General features: G+C 41.1%; 2 protein-coding genes across 2 annotated transcripts; one reads left to right on the top strand and one right to left on the bottom strand.

Annotated features, from left to right (window-relative positions):
• Positions 1 to 3,451: 3,451 nt before the first annotated feature.
• On the bottom strand, positions 3,452 to 3,769 carry LOC132659134 (small cysteine and glycine repeat-containing protein 7-like). The gene has a single exon (XM_060408832.1). The coding sequence runs from the start codon at positions 3,767 to 3,769 to the stop codon at positions 3,452 to 3,454; it is 318 nt and encodes a 105-aa protein (XP_060264815.1).
• Positions 3,770 to 5,020: 1,251 nt separating this feature from the next.
• On the top strand, positions 5,021 to 7,129 carry LOC114113232 (ras-related protein Rap-1b). Its single transcript, XM_027965268.3, has one exon. It carries the CDS (start codon positions 5,199 to 5,201, stop codon positions 5,751 to 5,753), a length of 555 nt encoding a protein of 184 aa, XP_027821069.1. The 5' UTR covers positions 5,021 to 5,198; the 3' UTR covers positions 5,754 to 7,129.
• Positions 7,130 to 17,921: the final 10,792 nt, after the last annotated feature.

The raw sequence follows: 17,921 nt of genomic DNA, 5'->3' as shown, positions 1-17,921 counted from the left end.
TGTACAGCAGAACTGATACAACACTATAAACCAATTATATTCCAATTAAAAAAATAAAATAACTCTACTTGCTTTTGTTTTTGTTTAAACACTCCTCAGTCTTCATCTCAAGGGGCCCCTGGCAATCTCCCTTCACCATTTCCCTAAACCTCACCAGACACATCAGCACCTCCAGACCAGTGAAGCTGAAGTTCAAGCTGGACAGTCACTGGTGTCAGTGACATCATGGAAGTAGAACTGATAAAAATCTGTGGTTATTCAAGAGACTTTCCATTTTGTGCATATAAAGAGGGTATGCACACTGTCCTAGAGGAAAGAGCAGAAGCTGAGGGATGTGGCAAAAAGGTGTGTCAGGGACACTTCACAGAGTCAAAGAGGTGATGGAAGGAGTACACATTGAGAAAAGGCAGATAGAGGCTAGAGAAATAAGGACCCAGAGTACACCAAGGTCACCCATGGATCCTGGACCATCATTTTTAATCCTAACAACACCTTGCATTGCAAAAGAATGCAGGAGTCCCTATAATTACCTGAAGACTAAATTAGACTTCCAAACAGATGCCATATAATGGATTCTTTGCTTTTCTTCAATTTTTTAAACCAAACTCAGAAAAAATAACCTTGGGCAATAATCAAAACACATTCAATTCACCTACATACAGAGCCATCAGCTTGGCCCCACTTTGTGGGGACAGACAACAATCCCAAACCCCATTCAGCCAACTTGTAAGACAAAGGTCATTGAAAACCACAGGGCTTTCAAATGTGGGACCCGTTAATCAGTAGCACAAATGCCTACATAAAGCATGGATCACAATATATAAACATACCAGTTAAAAATAACCAGGTGCTGCTGACCTAAATATAGGTAATTGTGTAGCACATCTATCAATTAACTTCCTGCTTATAATAAACATTTTAGGGACTTCCCTGGAGGTCGAGGGGCTAAGTCTCTGCCTTCCAATACAGGGGGCACAGTTTCTTTCAATCCCTGTTCAGAACACTGAGATCCCACATGCCTTGAAATGTGGCCAATAATAATAATAATAATAAACTTCAAAGTCTTTTTTTTTTTTTAAGAAAAAGATAAACACTTGAGCAAAAGCAAACCAAATCAACAAATATTTGTGGAACCTCTGTTATGTGCCAGGCTACATAGGTGATACATAGGAATGTGCTTCTAGTAATAAGCAATTCCAAACTACTTTTTGCAACTTTTTGCAACCCCATGGACTGAAGCAAGTCAGGCCTTCCTGTCCATCAACAATTCCTGGAGCTTACTCAAACTGATGTCCATTGAGTCAGTGATGCCATCCAACCATCTCATCCTCTGTTGTCCCCTTCTCCTCCTGCCCTATCTTTCCCAGCATCAGGGTCTTTTCAAGAGTCAGCTCTTCACATCAGGTGGCCAAGTATTGCAGTTTCAGCTTCAGTATCAGTCCTTCCAATGAATATTCAGGACTGATTTCCTTTAGGCTGGACTGGTTGGATCTCCTTGTAGTCCAAAGGACTCTCAAGAGTCTTCTCCAACAATCAATTCTTCTGTGCTCAGCTTTCTTTACAGTCCAGCTCTCACATCCATACATGACTACTGGAAAAACCATAGCTTTGACTAGACGGACCTTTGTTGGCAAAGTAATATCTCTGCCTTTTTAATATGCTGTCTAGGTTGGTCATAGCTTTTCTTCCAAAGAGCAAGCGTCATTTAATTTCATGGCTGCAGTCACCATCTGCAGTGATTTTGGACTCCCCCCAAAATAAAGTCTCTCACTGTTTCCATTGTTTCCCCATCTATTTACCAGGAAGTGATGGGACCAGATGCCATCATGTTAGTTTTCTGAATGCTGAGCTTTAAGCCAACTTTTTCACTCTCTTTTTTCACTTTCATCAAGAGGCTCTTCTTTAGTTCTTCTTTGCTTTCTGCCATAAGGGTGGTGTCACCTGCATATCCAAGGTTATTGATATTTCTCCTGGCAATTTTGACTTCAGCTTGGGCTTCATCCAGCCCGGCATTTCTCATGATGTACTCTGCATATAAGTTAAATAAGCAGGGTGACAATATACAGCCTTGACATACTACTTTCCCTATTTGGAACCAGTCTGTTGTTCCATATACAGTTCTAACTGTTGCTTCCTGACCTGCATACAGATTTCTCAAGAGGCAGGTCAGGTGGTCTGTATTCCCATCTCTTCAAGAATTTTCCAGTTTGTGGTAATCCACATAGTCAAAGCTTTGACATAGTTAATAAAGCAGAAATAGATGTTTTCCTCTTGCTTTTTTGATGATCCAATGGATGTTGGCAATTTGATCTCTGTTTCCTCTGCCTTTTCTAAAACCAGCTTGAACACCTGGAAGTTCATTGTTCATGAATTGTTGAAGCCTGGCTCGGAGAATTTTGAGCATTACTTTGCTATTATGTGAGATGAGTGCAATTGTGCAGTAGTTTGAACATTCTTTGGCATTGCCTTTCTTTGGGACTGGAATGAAAACTGACCTTTCCCAGTCCTGCGGCCGCTGCTGAGTTTTCCAAATTTGCTGGCCCAGTGAGTTTACTGTACAAAATCGACAGAAGCAGAGAAAGAATACACTGCTGTGGTAGGCAAGGCCAAGGACATCAGCTAGAGCAAGATCCTTGCAGAACCGATCTCAGCACTCAAGCTGGCCACCCTGGCCAGGAATTCCCAGGCTCTTCAGAAACCACTGGGCTCCGCAGGGTAGGGGGCTGTGTGAGTTCTGCCTTCCTTTGGGGCCCATCTTTCATCTCCTAGATTTTACAAAAGAAACCAAGACCCACCACCACCACCACCACCACCACCACCACCACCACCACCAGTTCCCACCCTGGAAAAGCCTTGGGCGAGTCTGAGCACCAAGAGACCCCAGGAAAAGAGTCATTAGGGGGCAGCATCAGAGTGGGCTGGGCTGATAAACACACATAATCGGCTGATAAACGGCTCTGCAAGCGGGAGCAGGAGACGCCACACCAGCGAAGGAACTGATGACACATATGACGAGTGAACAGTCTTCCTTGGGCATTGAGTCATTTTATTAGACAGTGTAAAACAGCAAGTGTACACACACAGCAGTGGAAAAGAACCCACACAGGCAGGAAACGCCAAAATGACCCAAATTTGGGCCTGAATGGGTTGAAAGATTAAACAACACAATCAAATATCCTAGGGTTTATTTGTAAATGAGGGTTCTCTGTAAACTTGGGCTTCGCCCAGCTATCTTGTCATCAGTTCTTTGCAGTATATTTGTTTCCTGCCGTGATGTGTGGTTTGTGAGCAAAGGAAGATCTCAGAAGAACAAGGCATGGAGCACAGGAAGGAGAAGAAAAGCTGGTGATGGAGACTTTAGGGGAAATAAATGGACCGAAGAGTGTGAAGTAGCCTCACCAGCAGGAGAGGGCGTGTCCTCCGCAGCTCCTGCGTGGAGCCGGGTGGTCACCTAGTGGCAGCATTGCTTCTGGCAGCAGCTTTTCTGCTGGCAACAACCCTTCCCACCGCCACAGCCACACGAGTGGCAGCTGCAGGTGCGGCGGTGGCAGCAGACCACGGGGACACTGCAGCAGCCCCCACAGCAGCCGCAGCAGCAGGGGCAGCAGCTGCTGCAGCAGCCCACCCGGTAGCATCTGCAGCTGTTGCAGCTGTTGCAGCTGTTGCAGCTGCCACAGCCACCACCACAGCCACCACCGCAGCCGCCACCGCAGCTGCTGCCACAGCCACCACCGCAGCCACCACAACTTCCACAACCACAGCAGCCCATGGTGTCAGTAGAGAGGACTCAGGAGAGGTGAGGAGGGAGACTCAGGAGGGCAGGGAGGTCAGATGTCACCTTCTGCCCGAGGGGACCCTTATATACCAGTCCTGGGACAGGAGAAGGCAGATACATGACCACTTCCTTGGAATTGTTTGTTTCCTTTTCTCTAGGAAAACCTCTTGCTCCTCCTGCTCATTTTCCTTCTAGACACCGTCTGTCTCATTAAGTCACATCTCTTCAGTTTAGTTAAATTTAACTTTGTTTCACCCAATGGGAGCATTTAGCAAAGGACCTGTCCCTGTTTTCAAATACAGCCAGTGTTAGCAAAGGTGAACTGGGAATACCTTCCTACTCACTAGCGTTTTCCTAAGTCACTAATATTTTCCCAGGGGAACCATGTATTTCCTGTCACCTCTCCAAAGAAAACTCCTAGGGGTCTTTTCAGCAGGAGAAAGAGAGTACAGAACCTTAAATAAAGAAGGTAACTTTCAACACGGCTGTTGCCATCATCAGTCTGAAAGCCATAGATTCACACATATATAAACTAGCGGATATGTCTGTTTCTCTAACCTGGGATAGAAGCTCTGATTGCAAAGGGTGAACACGCTCAGCAAATTATAAAAATCACCCTCTCTGCGGGGAAGCCCAGATCCATCTACAGGACCTCCTAACCCTCACATTTCTGTCTTGTAATTAATACTTCTTGCATGAGTCACATATGTAGGTCCAGTCTTAATCATTGAGCAGGTGACAAGACAACCATGAGATGAGAGTTCACAAGCCCTAGGAAACTCCTCTGTCCCCCAAAAGACCTCCTCCTCTGATGGCTGACTTCAGCAGTGTCAGCTCAGGACTCACATTAGATCCTTGGCTAGAGAAGGGCTATACTCAATGTTGAAATAAGAAAGTGAAAGTGTTAGTCGCTCAGTTCTGTCTGTCTCTTTGTGACCCTGTGGACTGTGGCCTGCCAGGCTCCTCTGTCCATGGGATTCTCCAGTCAAGAATACTGGAGTGGGTTGCCATTTCCTTCTCCATGGGATCTTCCTGACACCGGGATCCACCCTATGTCTCCTTCATTGCAGAATTTGCAGGCAGATTCTTTACGGTCTGAGACACCAGGGAAGATCCTATACTCTACACTGGATTTCCCAAAATGTGTCTGGTAGAACACTAGTTCCACAGGATGTTAAAACTTACAACAACACAAAAAAAGATTCAGTTATGTTTGAAAAGTAATCCTTTTAAATAAAGCTAACCAGAGTCAGGCGTGTAAACCAGCCGGAGCGGCGGCGGCGGCGGCGGCGGCGGCAGCAGCAGCGGCAGCGGCAGCACCGCCGTGGCGCCGGGAGCAGCGACCCGGAGGGAGCGTGAGGCGACGCTGGCTGCGGGCACCCGGTGACAGCGCGAGAGGTACTAGCTTTTACAAGTTTGCACCATGCGTGAGTATAAGCTAGTCGTTCTTGGCTCGGGAGGCGTTGGAAAATCTGCTCTGACTGTACAGTTTGTTCAAGGAATTTTTGTTGAAAAATATGATCCTACGATAGAAGATTCTTATAGGAAGCAAGTTGAAGTAGATGCACAGCAGTGTATGCTTGAAATCTTGGATACTGCAGGAACGGAACAATTCACAGCAATGAGGGATTTGTACATGAAAAATGGACAAGGCTTTGCATTAGTTTATTCCATCACAGCACAGTCCACATTTAATGATTTACAAGATCTGAGAGAACAGATTCTTCGAGTTAAAGACACGGATGATGTTCCAATGATTCTGGTTGGTAATAAGTGTGACTTGGAAGATGAAAGAGTTGTAGGAAAGGAACAAGGTCAAAATCTAGCACGACAGTGGAACAACTGTGCATTCTTAGAATCCTCTGCAAAATCAAAAATAAATGTTAATGAGATCTTTTATGACCTAGTGCGACAAATTAACAGAAAAACTCCAGTGCCTGGGAAGGCCCGCAAAAAGTCGTCATGTCAGCTGCTTTAATATACTAAATGCATTGTAGCTCTGAGCCAGGTCTGAAGAACTGTTGCCCAATTCAACAGTGCCAGCATTCCAACTTTGTTAAACCTACCAACATCTTAAATGGACTTTCTGTGGTGGTACCCTGTAAGAGGCGGATGAAACCTACTACATCAGTTTGCACATTCTAATCACTTTCCAGTATCACAGAGAGATTTTTACTTATATAATAGTCCTAGAGTATGCAGCTGGTAAAACCAGAGGCTACAATCCAGTATTACTGCTAAGAGACATTTTTCATCCACCAATGTTGTACATGTATGAAAATGGTGTACTGTATACTTTAACACACCCCATACTTTGTATTGGAGAGTACAATAATGTAAATCCTAAAAGCACCACTATTTTAGCATAATAAAAGAAAGTCCAAAGAGCTCCTATATAGACTACTCCAGATAACTTTGCTTCTTTGATACTTGTAGCTTATTGTAATTTTTTTTAAGAAATTCAAGGTCATTATCATTGTATTGTACAAATAAGCGCTTTGATTAACACAGCTATATAGTTTTTTTAATTTTTAAAAAACCTGTGGAGACAGTGATCTTGTCTTTAAAATATGATAGTCCTTTCGGTATAATGTCTTAGATTAAAGACGTTGCCTTTAATATCTGTTGGGAAGGAAATGTCCAGACTTTTCAAATCTTTTATTATATGTTTCCTTTTTTGTTTACATAGGGAACAATGTTTATAGTTGTGTGTACAGTGGGGGTCTACAACAAGAAGTGTATATTTTCAAACAATTTTTTAATGATTTAACAATTTTTGTAAATCATTTTCAGGCTTCTGCAGCTGTAGATTCTCACTGTGAATCCCCTGCTTGCTCATGCATAAGTGTATTTGCAATACCAAATATACAGGTTTAGTATTTTTGCCTGTTAGTGATTGTTTCCCATGTGTAACGTTTTGGTTGAGATGTTAAATGGTGGAAGAGTACTGTGGATGTGAATGTGGGAAGTAATTTTAATCATGTGTAATTGGTCACAAGGCCTAAGTTGCAGTAACTATTGCTGTTTTATTTAACAATGCCTTGTTGCTTTGTATGCATTAACGTTTGGGTGTAAAGATTGTGTGTCTATCCAACAGGGAGCCACAGTATTTAAATTGACCAACCTAATGTTACAACTACTTCTGAGGTGGCCAAATGTAAACTAAAAGCCTTAATTAAAGTGGTGCAATTTTGTATAACTTAGCATCAGTAGTTCAATAAATTTGGATTGCCATGCAAGGGCTTGCATTATAATTACTTGCCACTTGAATGTGTTTTGTGTAATGTTTAACAGTGCTAGTTAAATAAATATGGGTTTAACTTCTTTTAAAAATAAAAAAAATAAATAAATAAAGCTAACCTATGTTTTGACTGTAGATCTTCTCAGAGCTCCAATGGGTCCTGTGACTCTCAGCAGAGCAAACCTACTAGGCCACAGAGCCTTCTCTTAGCTAGAAAGCTCTGCTTTCCTTCATTCCTCAGGTGAGAGAGCTCCCAGGACAGGCCCAAGTTCAGATTCTTATGGTGAATTTAGAAAAACGCTGACCACAGGGAATGGAAAGGGTACAACAGCGGTTCTCAAACTTTTTGGTCTTGGGACCCATTATGCTCTTAAAAGTACTTATGACCTCAAAGAGCTCTTGTTGTATGACTGGTATCTATTGCTACTTACTATATTAGAAATTAATACTAAGACATTGTTAATAATTATGAATTCATTTTAAAATAACAATACAATCCCATTACTTGCTCACATAAAATAACACATTTTGGGGACAAAAACACTTTCCAAACAAAGAAAAGTATTTGTTGAGCACAGTGGCATTTGTTTTACATTTTGCTGATCTCTTTTATGTCTGGCTTAAAAGATGGCTTAGAGTTGGCTGGGGGTCACATCTACTTCTGTGTTGACTCCATCGTACTATGTTGTTCTTGTTGAAGCAAATAAAGAAAACTCAGTCTTACACAGACAGGCAGTTGAAAAGGAAGATAAGCCAAGGATCCTAGAATCACACTTTGAGGACTGCTAGAGCAAAGATTCAGAAACTTAGTTCCCTATGGAAACAACCTATGTAAAAATGTTCCCAACATTTCGCTTCATCAAGGATACATCTTTATGCCACTTTATGGAATTTTAATGCTTGTATATTAAAATAGTTACCACATGCTGCCATATTTTCTAACAGCATTTCTAATGGTACTTTCTAATGCATTTCCCACTCAATAATCCTGTGATTGTCTTTGTCTTTAAAATAAAGCTGAAACTCACCAGCAGAGCATTCAATGCCCTCAACAATCTGGTTTCAATTGACCCTTACAGCCTAATCCTCTGTCCAGAGTTCCAGGGGCACCCAAGACTATCAAAAAGAGAGGCTGAAAATTAATACCATTACTAACAGGCTTCCTTGGTAACTCAGTTGGTAAAGAATCTGCCTGCAATGCAGGAGACCCTGGTTCAATTCCTAGGTTGGGAAGACCCGCTGGAGAAGGGATAGGCTACCCACTCCAGTATTCTTGGGCTTCCCTTGTAGCTCAGCTGGTAAAGAATCCACCACAATGCGAGAAACCTGGGTTTGCTCCCTGGGTTGGGAAGATCCCCTGGAAAGGGAAAGGCTACCCACTCCAGTATTCTAGCCTGGAGAATTCCATGGAGTACATGGGGTCACAAAGAGTCAGACAAGACTAAGTGACTTTCATTCACTCACTCCCTGGAGTAATAGTTAATCTTCATGGTACAAGCACTAGGTACTGAGAACAGTACTAAGCACTTATAAATGTAACTGAGCAGGTTCTTAAGGCTTCCTGGAACAGACCCCCACCCCATGTCCTCCACCTGTCTCTTGTATATAGAAAGCTGTAGTCTCCCAGGCCTTCCGATGCAGGATACAGCATGCTTGGGGCTGATGCATGGGGATGACCCAGAGGGATGTTGTGGGGAGGGAGGTGGGAGGGGGTTCATGTTTGGGATCGCATGTACACCCGTGGTGGATTCATGTCAATGTATGGCAAAACCAATACAGTATTGTAAAGTAAAATAAAGTAAAAATAAAAAGTTAAAAAAAAAAGAGTTAATGGGTCAGGAGAACTGGTGACAATTTAAACAGCAGATCAGCCATATCACAGAGTCACAGAATCTTTAGTTCCTACCTGAAGGACGTACATAAGAGGGTCTGATGCACATACCTGAGTTCTGCAGACACTAAAACTACCACCAGAGGGAAAAGGCTAACTTCACGATGCCCAGACTGTAGCCATGACATAAGCTGCTCCATCTTGAGCAGTACAGAATCTGAGGCTTGCACAGTTCCAAGAACTGGCCTCAAGGAAACGGACACAGACCAACCTCGGAGTTAAAGATCAACTGCACTTAAAACAAGCAAGATGACGCTGACCATCACGTGAGTTTCAGGATGACTGTTGGCGCTGACCATGCTGTTCTGCATGTAGCCCCTCCCCAGACTCCCCTGAAACTTCCTGATTTTCTCTTTTCCCCCTAATGGGGAATTTGAAGATGGTTTGGAGAACACTAGTGTGCTAGTCGGACACGACTGAGTGACTGAACTGAGTGCAACATCTCTCCAGGGTTGCCTACTTCCTAAATAAAGCATCTCTCTTTTCCATCAACCCTTGCCTCTTGAACATTGAGTTTGGAGCAGAGCAGCCAAGCTTGAGTTTGATTCCAGCTGCAGCCAGTGACGGAAATGAAACAGAGACAAAAGCAATGAAGCAGGCAGGACTCAGGCAGTAACACACATGAAGGAATAGTGTCAACAGAGCAAAGACGGCGAAGGCAGGGCAACACTAGATCACGCCTGTGACGCAGACCTTTCTTCTCCCATGAAAGAAACACCCCAGCCACATGGTCACACCTTGAACTTTTATACTCCTGTACCTCCCTTGTGGCTGTGCTTTTAGCTGAAAATGCCTTCCTCCACCATCAAAATTCTACTCATATTTAAAGATGCCCACTAAGATGGCGGAGGAATAGGACGGGAAGACCACTTTCTCCCTCACAAATTCCTCAAAAGAACATTTCAACGCTGAGTAAACTCCACAAAACAACTTCTGTAGGCTGGCAGAGGACATCAGGCAACCAGAAAAGCAGACCATTGTCTTCAAAAAACAGTGAACCTCTCTGGGTGTCCCTCAATGTGGAGAAACTTTTCATCTTTAACCTAGATGTTTTATCATTAGTGCTGTATAGATGGAGAAGTCTAGAGGCTACTGTAAAAATAAAACTGAAAACCAGAAGCAGGAGGCTTAAGTCCAAAGCCTGAAAACATCAGAGAACTCCTGAATTCAGGGAACATTAAGCAATAGGAACTCATCAAATGCCTCCATACCTACACTGAAACCAAGCTCCACCCAAAGGGCCAACAAGTTCCAGAACAAGACATACCATGCAAATTCTCCAGCAACACAGGAACACACCCCTGAGCTTCAATATACAGGCAGCTCAAAGTTACTCCAAAACCTTTGATGCCTCATAACCCATTACTGGTCACTCCACTGCACTCCAGAGAGAAGAAACCCAGCTCCACCCACCAGAACTCCAACACAAGCCTCCCTAAACAGGAAACCTTGACAAGCCACGGATACAACCCCACCCAAAGTGAGGAAGCTCCATAATAAAGAGAACTCCACAAATTACCAGAATATAAAAGGCCACCCCAAACGCAGCAATATAACAAAGATGAAGAGACAGAGGAATACTCAGCAGGTAAAGGAACAGGAGAGTTGCCCACCAAACCAAACAAAAGAGGAAGAGGTAGGGAATCTACCTGACAAAGAATTCCGAATATTGATAGTGAAAATGATCCAAAATCTTGAAATCAAAATGGAATCACAGATAAATAGCCTAGAGACAAGGATTGAGAAGATGCAAGAAAGGTTTAACAAGGACCTAGAAGAAATAAAAAAGAGTCAATATATAATGAATAACGCAATAAATGAGATCAGAAACACTCTGGAGGCAACAAATAGTAGAATAATGGAGGCAGAAGATAGGATTAGTGAATAGGAGATAGAATGGTAGAAATAAATGAATCAGAGAGGAAAAAAGAAAAGCGAATTAAAAGAAATGAGGACAATCTCAGAGACCTCCAGGACAATATGAAATGCTCCAACATTCGAATTATAGGAGTCCCAGAAGAAGAAGACACAAAGAAAGACCATGAGAAAATCCTTGAGGAGATAATAGTTGAAAACTTCCCTAAGATGGGGAAGGAAATAATCACCCAAGTCCAAGAAACCCAGAGAGTTCCAAATAGGATAAACCCAAGGCAAAACACCCCAAGACACATATTAATCAAATTAACAAAGATCAAACACAAAGAACAAATATTAAAAGCAGCAAGGGAAAAACAACAAATAACACACAAGGGGATTCCCATAAGGATAACAGCTGATCTGTCAATAGAAACTCTTCAGGCCAGGAGGGAATGGCAAGACATACTTAAAGTGATGAAAGATAATAACCTACAGCCCAGATTACTGTACCCAGCAAGGATCTCATTCAAATATGAAGGAGAAATCAAAAGCTTTACAGACAAGCAAAAGCTGAGAGAATTCAGCACCACCAAACCAGCTCTCCAACAAATTCTAAAGGATATTCTCTAGACAGGAAACACAAAAGGGTGTATAAACCCGAACCCAAAACAATAAAGTAAATGGCAACGGGATCATACTTATCAATAAATACCTTAAACGTAAATGGGTTGAATGCCCCAACCAAAAGACAAAGACTGGCAGAATGGATACAAAAACAACACCCCTCTATATGCTGCTTACAAGAGACCCACCTCAAAACAAGGGACACATACAGACTGAAAGTGAAGGGCTGGAAAAAGATATACCACGCAAATAGAGATCAAAAGAAAGCAGGAGTGGCAATACTCATATCCGATAAAATAGACTTTAAAACAAAGGCTGTGAAAAGAGACAAAGAAGGCCACTACATAATGATCAAAGGAACAATCCAAGAAGAAGATATAACAATTATAAATATATATGCACCCAATATAGGAGCGCCACAATATGTAAGACAAATGCTAACAAGTATGAAAGGGGAAATTACCAATAACACAATAATAGTGGGAGACTTTAATACCCCACTCACACCTATGGACAGATCAACTAAACAGAAAATTAACAAAGAAACGCAAACTTTAAATGATACATTAGACCAGTTAGACCTAATTGATATCTATAGGACATTTCACCCCAAAACAATGAATTTCACCTTTTTCTCAAGTGCTCATGGAACCTTCTCCAGGATAGATCACATCCTGGGCCATAAATCTAAACTTGATAAATTCAAAAAATCGAAATCATTCCAAGCATCTTTTCTGACCATAATGCATTAAGATTAGATCTCAATTACAGGAGAAAAACTATTAAAAATTCCAACATATGGAGGTTGAACAACACACTTCTGAATAACCAACAAATCACAGAAGAAATCAAAAAAGAAATCAAAATATGCATAAAAACTAATGAAAATGAAAACACAACAACCCAAAACCTGTGGGACACTATAAAAGCAGTGCTAAGAGGAAAGTTCATAGCAATACAGGCATACCTCGAGAAACAAGAAAAAAGTCAAATAAGTAACCTAACTCTACACCTAAAGCAACTAGAAAAGGAAGAATTGGAGAACCCCAGAGTTAGTAGAAGGAAAGAAATCTTAAAAATTAGGGCAGAAATAAATGCAAAAGAAACAAAAGAGACCATAGCAAAAATCAACAAAGCCAAAAGCTGGTTCTTTGAAAGGATAAATAAAATTGACAAACCATCAGCCAGACTCATCAAGAAGCAAAGAGAGAAAAATCAAATCAATAAAATTAGAAATGAAAATGGAGAGATCACAACAGACAACACAGAAATACAAAGGATCATAAGAGACTACTATCAGCAGTTGTATGCCAATAAAATGGACAACATGGAAGAAATGGACAAATTCTTAGAAAAGTACAATTTTCCAAAACTGAACCAGGAAGAAATAGAAAATCTTAACAGACCCATCACAAGCACAGAAATTGAAACTGTAATCAGAAATCTCCCAGCAAACGAAAGCCCAGGTCCAGATGGCTTCACAGCTGAATTCTACCAAAAATTTCGAGAAGAGCTAACACCCATTCTAGTCAAACTCTTCCAGAAAATTGCAGAGGAAGGTAAACCTCCAAACTCATTCTATGAGGCCACCATCACCCTAATACCAAAACCTGACAAAGATACTACAAAAAAAGAAAACTACAGGCCAATATCACTGATGAACATAGATGCAAAAATCCTCAACAAAATTCTAGCAATCAGAATCCAACAACACATTAAAAAGATCATACACCATGACCAAGTGGGCTTTATCCCAGGGATGCAAGGATTCTTCAATATCCACAAATCAATCAATGTAATTCACCACATTAACAAATTGAAAATAAAAGCCATATGATTATCTCAATAGATGCAGAGAAGGCCTTTGACAAAATTCAATATCCATTTATGATAAAAACTCTCCAGAAAGCAGGACTAGAAGGAACATACCTCAACATAATCAAAGCTATATATGACAAACCCACAGCAAACATTATCCTCAATGGTGAAAAATTGAAAGCATTTCCCCTAAAGTCAGGAACAAGACAAGGGTGCCCACTTTCACCGCTACTATTCAACATAGTTCTGGAAGTTTTGGCCACAGCAATCAGAGCAGAAAAAGAAATAAAAGGAATCCAAATTGGAAAAGAAGAAGTAAAACTCTCACTGTTTGCAGATGACATGATCCTCTACATGGAAAACCCTAAAGACTCCACCAGAAAATTACTAGAGCTAATCAATGAATATAGTAAAGTTGCAGGATATAAAATCAACACACAGAAATCCCTTGCATTCCTATACACGAATAATGAGAAAGTAGAAAAAGAAATTAAGGAAACAATTCCATTCACCATTGCAACGAAAAGAATAAAATACTTAGGAATATATCTACCTAAAGAAACTAAAGACCTATATATAGAAAACTATAAAACACTGATGAAAGAAATCAAAGAGGACACTAATAGATGGAGAAATATACCATGTTCATGGATCGGAAGAATCAATATAGTGAAAATGAGTATACTACCCAAAGCAATTTACAAATTCAATGCAATCCCTATCAAGCTACCAGCCATATTTTTCACAGAACTAGAACAAATAATTTCAAGATTTGTATAGAAATACAAAAAACCTCGAATAGCCAAAGCAATCTTGAGAAAGAAGAATGGAACTGCAGGAATCAACTTGCCTGACTTCAGGCTCTACTACAAAGCCACAGTCATCAAGACAGTATGGTACTGGCACAATGACAGACATATAGATCAATGGAACAAAATAGAAAGCCCAGAGATAAATCCACACACATATGGACACCTTATCTTTGACAAAGGAGGCAAGAATATACAATGGAGTAAAGACAATCTCTTTAACAAGTGGTGCTGGGAAAACTGGTCAACCACTTGTAAAAGAATGAAACTAGATCACTTTCTAACACTGCACACAAAAATAAACTCAAAATGGATTAAAGATCTAAATGTAAGACCAGAAACTATAAAACTCCTAGAGGAGAACATAGGCAAAACACTCTCTGACATAAATCACAGCAGGATCCTCTATGATCCACCTCCCAGAATTCTGGAAATAAAAGCAAAAATGAACAAATGGGATCTAATTAAAATTAAAAGCTTCTGCACAACAAAGGAAAATATAAGCAAGGTGAAAAGACAGCCTTCTGAATGGGAGAAAATAATAGCAAATGAAGCAACTGACCAACAACTAATCTCAAAAATATACAAGCAACTTATGCAGCTCAATTCCAGAAAAATAAATGACCCAATCAAAAAATGGGCCAAAGAACTAAACAGACATTTCTCCAAAGAAGACATACAGATGGCTAACAAACACATGAAAAGATGCTCAACATCACTCATTATTAGAGAAATGCAAATCAAAACCACAATGAGGTACCACTTCACACCAGTCAGAATGTCTGCAATCCAAAAATCTGCAAGCAATAAATGCTGGAGAGGGTGTGGAGAAAAGGGAACCCTCCTACACTGTTGGTGGGAATGCAAACTAGTACAGCCACTATGGAGAACAGTGTGGAGATTCCTTAAAAAATTGCAAATAGAACTGCCTTATGACCCAGCAATCCCACTGCTGGGCATATACACCGAGGAAACCAGAATTGAAAGACACATGTACCCCAGTGTTCATCGCAGCACTGTTTATAATAGCCAGGACATGGAAACAACCTAGATGTCCATCAGCAGATGAATGGATAAGAAAGCTGTGGTACATATACACAATGGAGTATTACTCAGCCATTAAAAAGAATACATTTGAATCAGTTCTGATGAGATGGATGAAACTGGAGCCGATTATACAGAGTGAAGTAAGCCAGAAAGAAAAACACCAATACAGTATACTAACACATATAAATGGAATTTAGAAAGATGGCAATGATGACCCTGTATGCAAGACAACAAAAAAGACACAGATGTGTATAACGGATTTTTGGACTCAGAGGGAGAGGGAGAGAGTGGGATGATTTGGGAGAATGGCATTGAAACATGTATACTATCATGTAAGAATCAAATTGCCAGTCTATGTCCGACGCAGGATACAGCATGCTTGGGGCTGGTGCACAGTGATGACCCAGAGAGATGTTATGGGGAGGGGAGTGGGAGGGGGGTTCATGTTTGGGAATGCATGTACACCTGTGGTGGATTCAAGACAATGTATGGCAAAACCAATACAGTATTGTAAAGTAAAATAAAGTAAATAAATAAATAAAGATTCCCTTTTTGTCCCACCTGTTTTGGTTGTACCTCCATTATATTCCAATAAAGGAAGGGAAGAATGAGAGCAGGGAAAATAGGAGGAAATGCTGTTGCCACAGGAGATGAAGGAGAGACAGGAGTTAAGGCTATTAGTACCACTGTCACCATGAATGGCATTCTCAATACACACACACACAAGGTAACTATGCAAGGTGATGGATGTATTAATTAACTTAATTATGGTAATCATTCCATAATATATGCATATAGTAAATCATCACATCATATACCTTAACTATAAATGACAACTGATTTTTTAATTATACCTCAATAAAGCTAGAAAAAATATTTGTTCCAAGGAGATAGATATGTTAGGGAAAGATTTGAGTATAATGCAACTTTTACATTTATGTGAGATTCTGTGCCTGAAAAACACCAGGTAAATGCAAAAAGCTGCACTCAGCTAACACGTGTGCAAACACACACTTCAAACAACCACCAGCTACCTGTGTGTCCTATGGGTTAAGGGCATCACTCATCCACACCTACAAATACAACTTTCCCTCCCATTTAGGATACATCCTCTTGCACCACTTGACAACAACACAAGCTGCAACCTTTCTCAGGGCCATTTTCAAAAGCAAACTTTAGGTCTTTTTCAAGGTAAAGTATCATATTTATTGTGCTTTCCTCATGGCTCAGCAGTAAAGAATCTGCCTGCAATTCAGGAGATGTGGGCTTGATCCCTGAGTCGGGAAGATCCCCTGAAGAAGCAAATAGCAACCTACTCCAGTAGTCTTGCCTGGAGAATCCTATGGAAAGAGAAGCCTGGTGGGCTGCAATTCATGGGGTCACAAAAAGAGTCGGACATGACTTACTAAACAGACAAAAGACCTGTTTATTACAGGATTTATACTTTTTAAACATATAATGTGTACAACTGTGCACAATTTTTATTGTTTCAACTCTGAACAAGTCACTGATGAAGTTTTTGTGTGCTCTTCCCCAATCCCATAGCCCTGTGGTTTTTACTGCATGATCTTGTAGAGTGCCATGTTGTGTAAGAACACCTATGTTGTGTTATAGCTGAACTGTGAGTACCAAAAACCATCTCAACAGTGAGCACACCTAGCACCTAGATCTTGGATTCTAAATACCAATCTCCAATAAAAGAGACAGACTTTTTGGAGAAATGACTGATTTCAGATCTGAGGCTGGGAAGGGATGAAACAAACTTTGAACATCTTGTGCCGGACCCTAAGTCAGTGCTCAAAAACTAGCAGAGATATTTTTAAAAGCTACAAGGGCCAGCTTGCAGATATGGCCAGATATGCAGATGACACCACCCTTATGGGAGAAAGTGAAGAAGAACTAAAGAGCCTCTTGATGAAAGTGAAAGAGGAGAGTGAAAAAGTTGGCTTAAAGCTCGACATTCAGAAAGCTAAGATCATGGCATCTGGTCCGATCACTTCAGGGCAAATAGATGGGGAAACGGTGGAAACAGTGACAGACTTTATTTTGGGGGGCTCCAAAATCACTTCAGATGGTGACCACAGCAATGAAATTAACAGACGCTTGCTCCTTGAAAGAAAAGTTATGACCAACCTAGACAGCATATTAAAAAGCAGAGACATTACTTTGTCAACAAAAGTCTGTCTAGTGAAGGCTATGGTTTTTCCAGTGGTCATGTACGGATGTGAGTTCAACTATAAAGAAAGCTGAGCGCCAAAGAATTGATGCTTTTGAACTGTGGTGTTGGAGAAGACTCTTGAGAGTCCCTTGGACTGCAAGGAGATCCAACCAGTACATCCTAAAGGAGATCAGTCCTGGGTGTTCATTGGAAGCACTGATGCTAAAGCTGAAACTCCAATACTTTGGCCACCTGATACAAACTGACTCAGTGGAAAAGACCCTGATGCTGGGAAAGATTGAAGATGGGAGGAGAAGGGGATGACAGAGAATGAGATGGTTGGATGGCATCACCGACATGATGGACATGAGTCTGAGTAAACTCTGGGAGTTGGTGATGGACAGGGGGGCTTGGCGTGCTGCATTCCACGGTTTTGCAAAGAGTCAGACATGACTGAGCGACTGAATTGAATTGAACTGAATGGAGATGAGCTTCTATGTCAAGTTTTGTTCTCTGTAACCCATTAATTTATAGCCTCCTTGCACTTTATCTATACATCTGTTGACCTACCACTTCCCCTAAAATATCTGTATCTATATTTGTCTTTTCATCTCTCTCTGCACTTGTATACACACACATATACGCGCGCGCGCGCACACACACACACACACACACACACACACACACACACATTATGAGGA

This window comes from Ovis aries, chromosome 2, assembly GCF_016772045.2.
Source record: "Ovis aries strain OAR_USU_Benz2616 breed Rambouillet chromosome 2, ARS-UI_Ramb_v3.0, whole genome shotgun sequence".
Classification (NCBI taxonomy): Eukaryota; Metazoa; Chordata; class Mammalia; order Artiodactyla; family Bovidae; genus Ovis; species Ovis aries.
Note: the sequence above shows the minus strand (reverse complement) of the source record. Positions and strands in the feature narration are given on the sequence as shown.

Excerpts from the sequence above, each read along its gene's own strand:
- LOC114113232 (XM_027965268.3), top strand. The coding sequence starts at position 5,199 with ATGCGTGAGTATAAGCTAGTCGTTCTTGGCTCGGGAGGCGTTGGAAAA.
- LOC132659134 (XM_060408832.1), bottom strand. The coding sequence starts at position 3,769 with ATGGGCTGCTGTGGTTGTGGAAGTTGTGGTGGCTGCGGTGGTGGCTGT.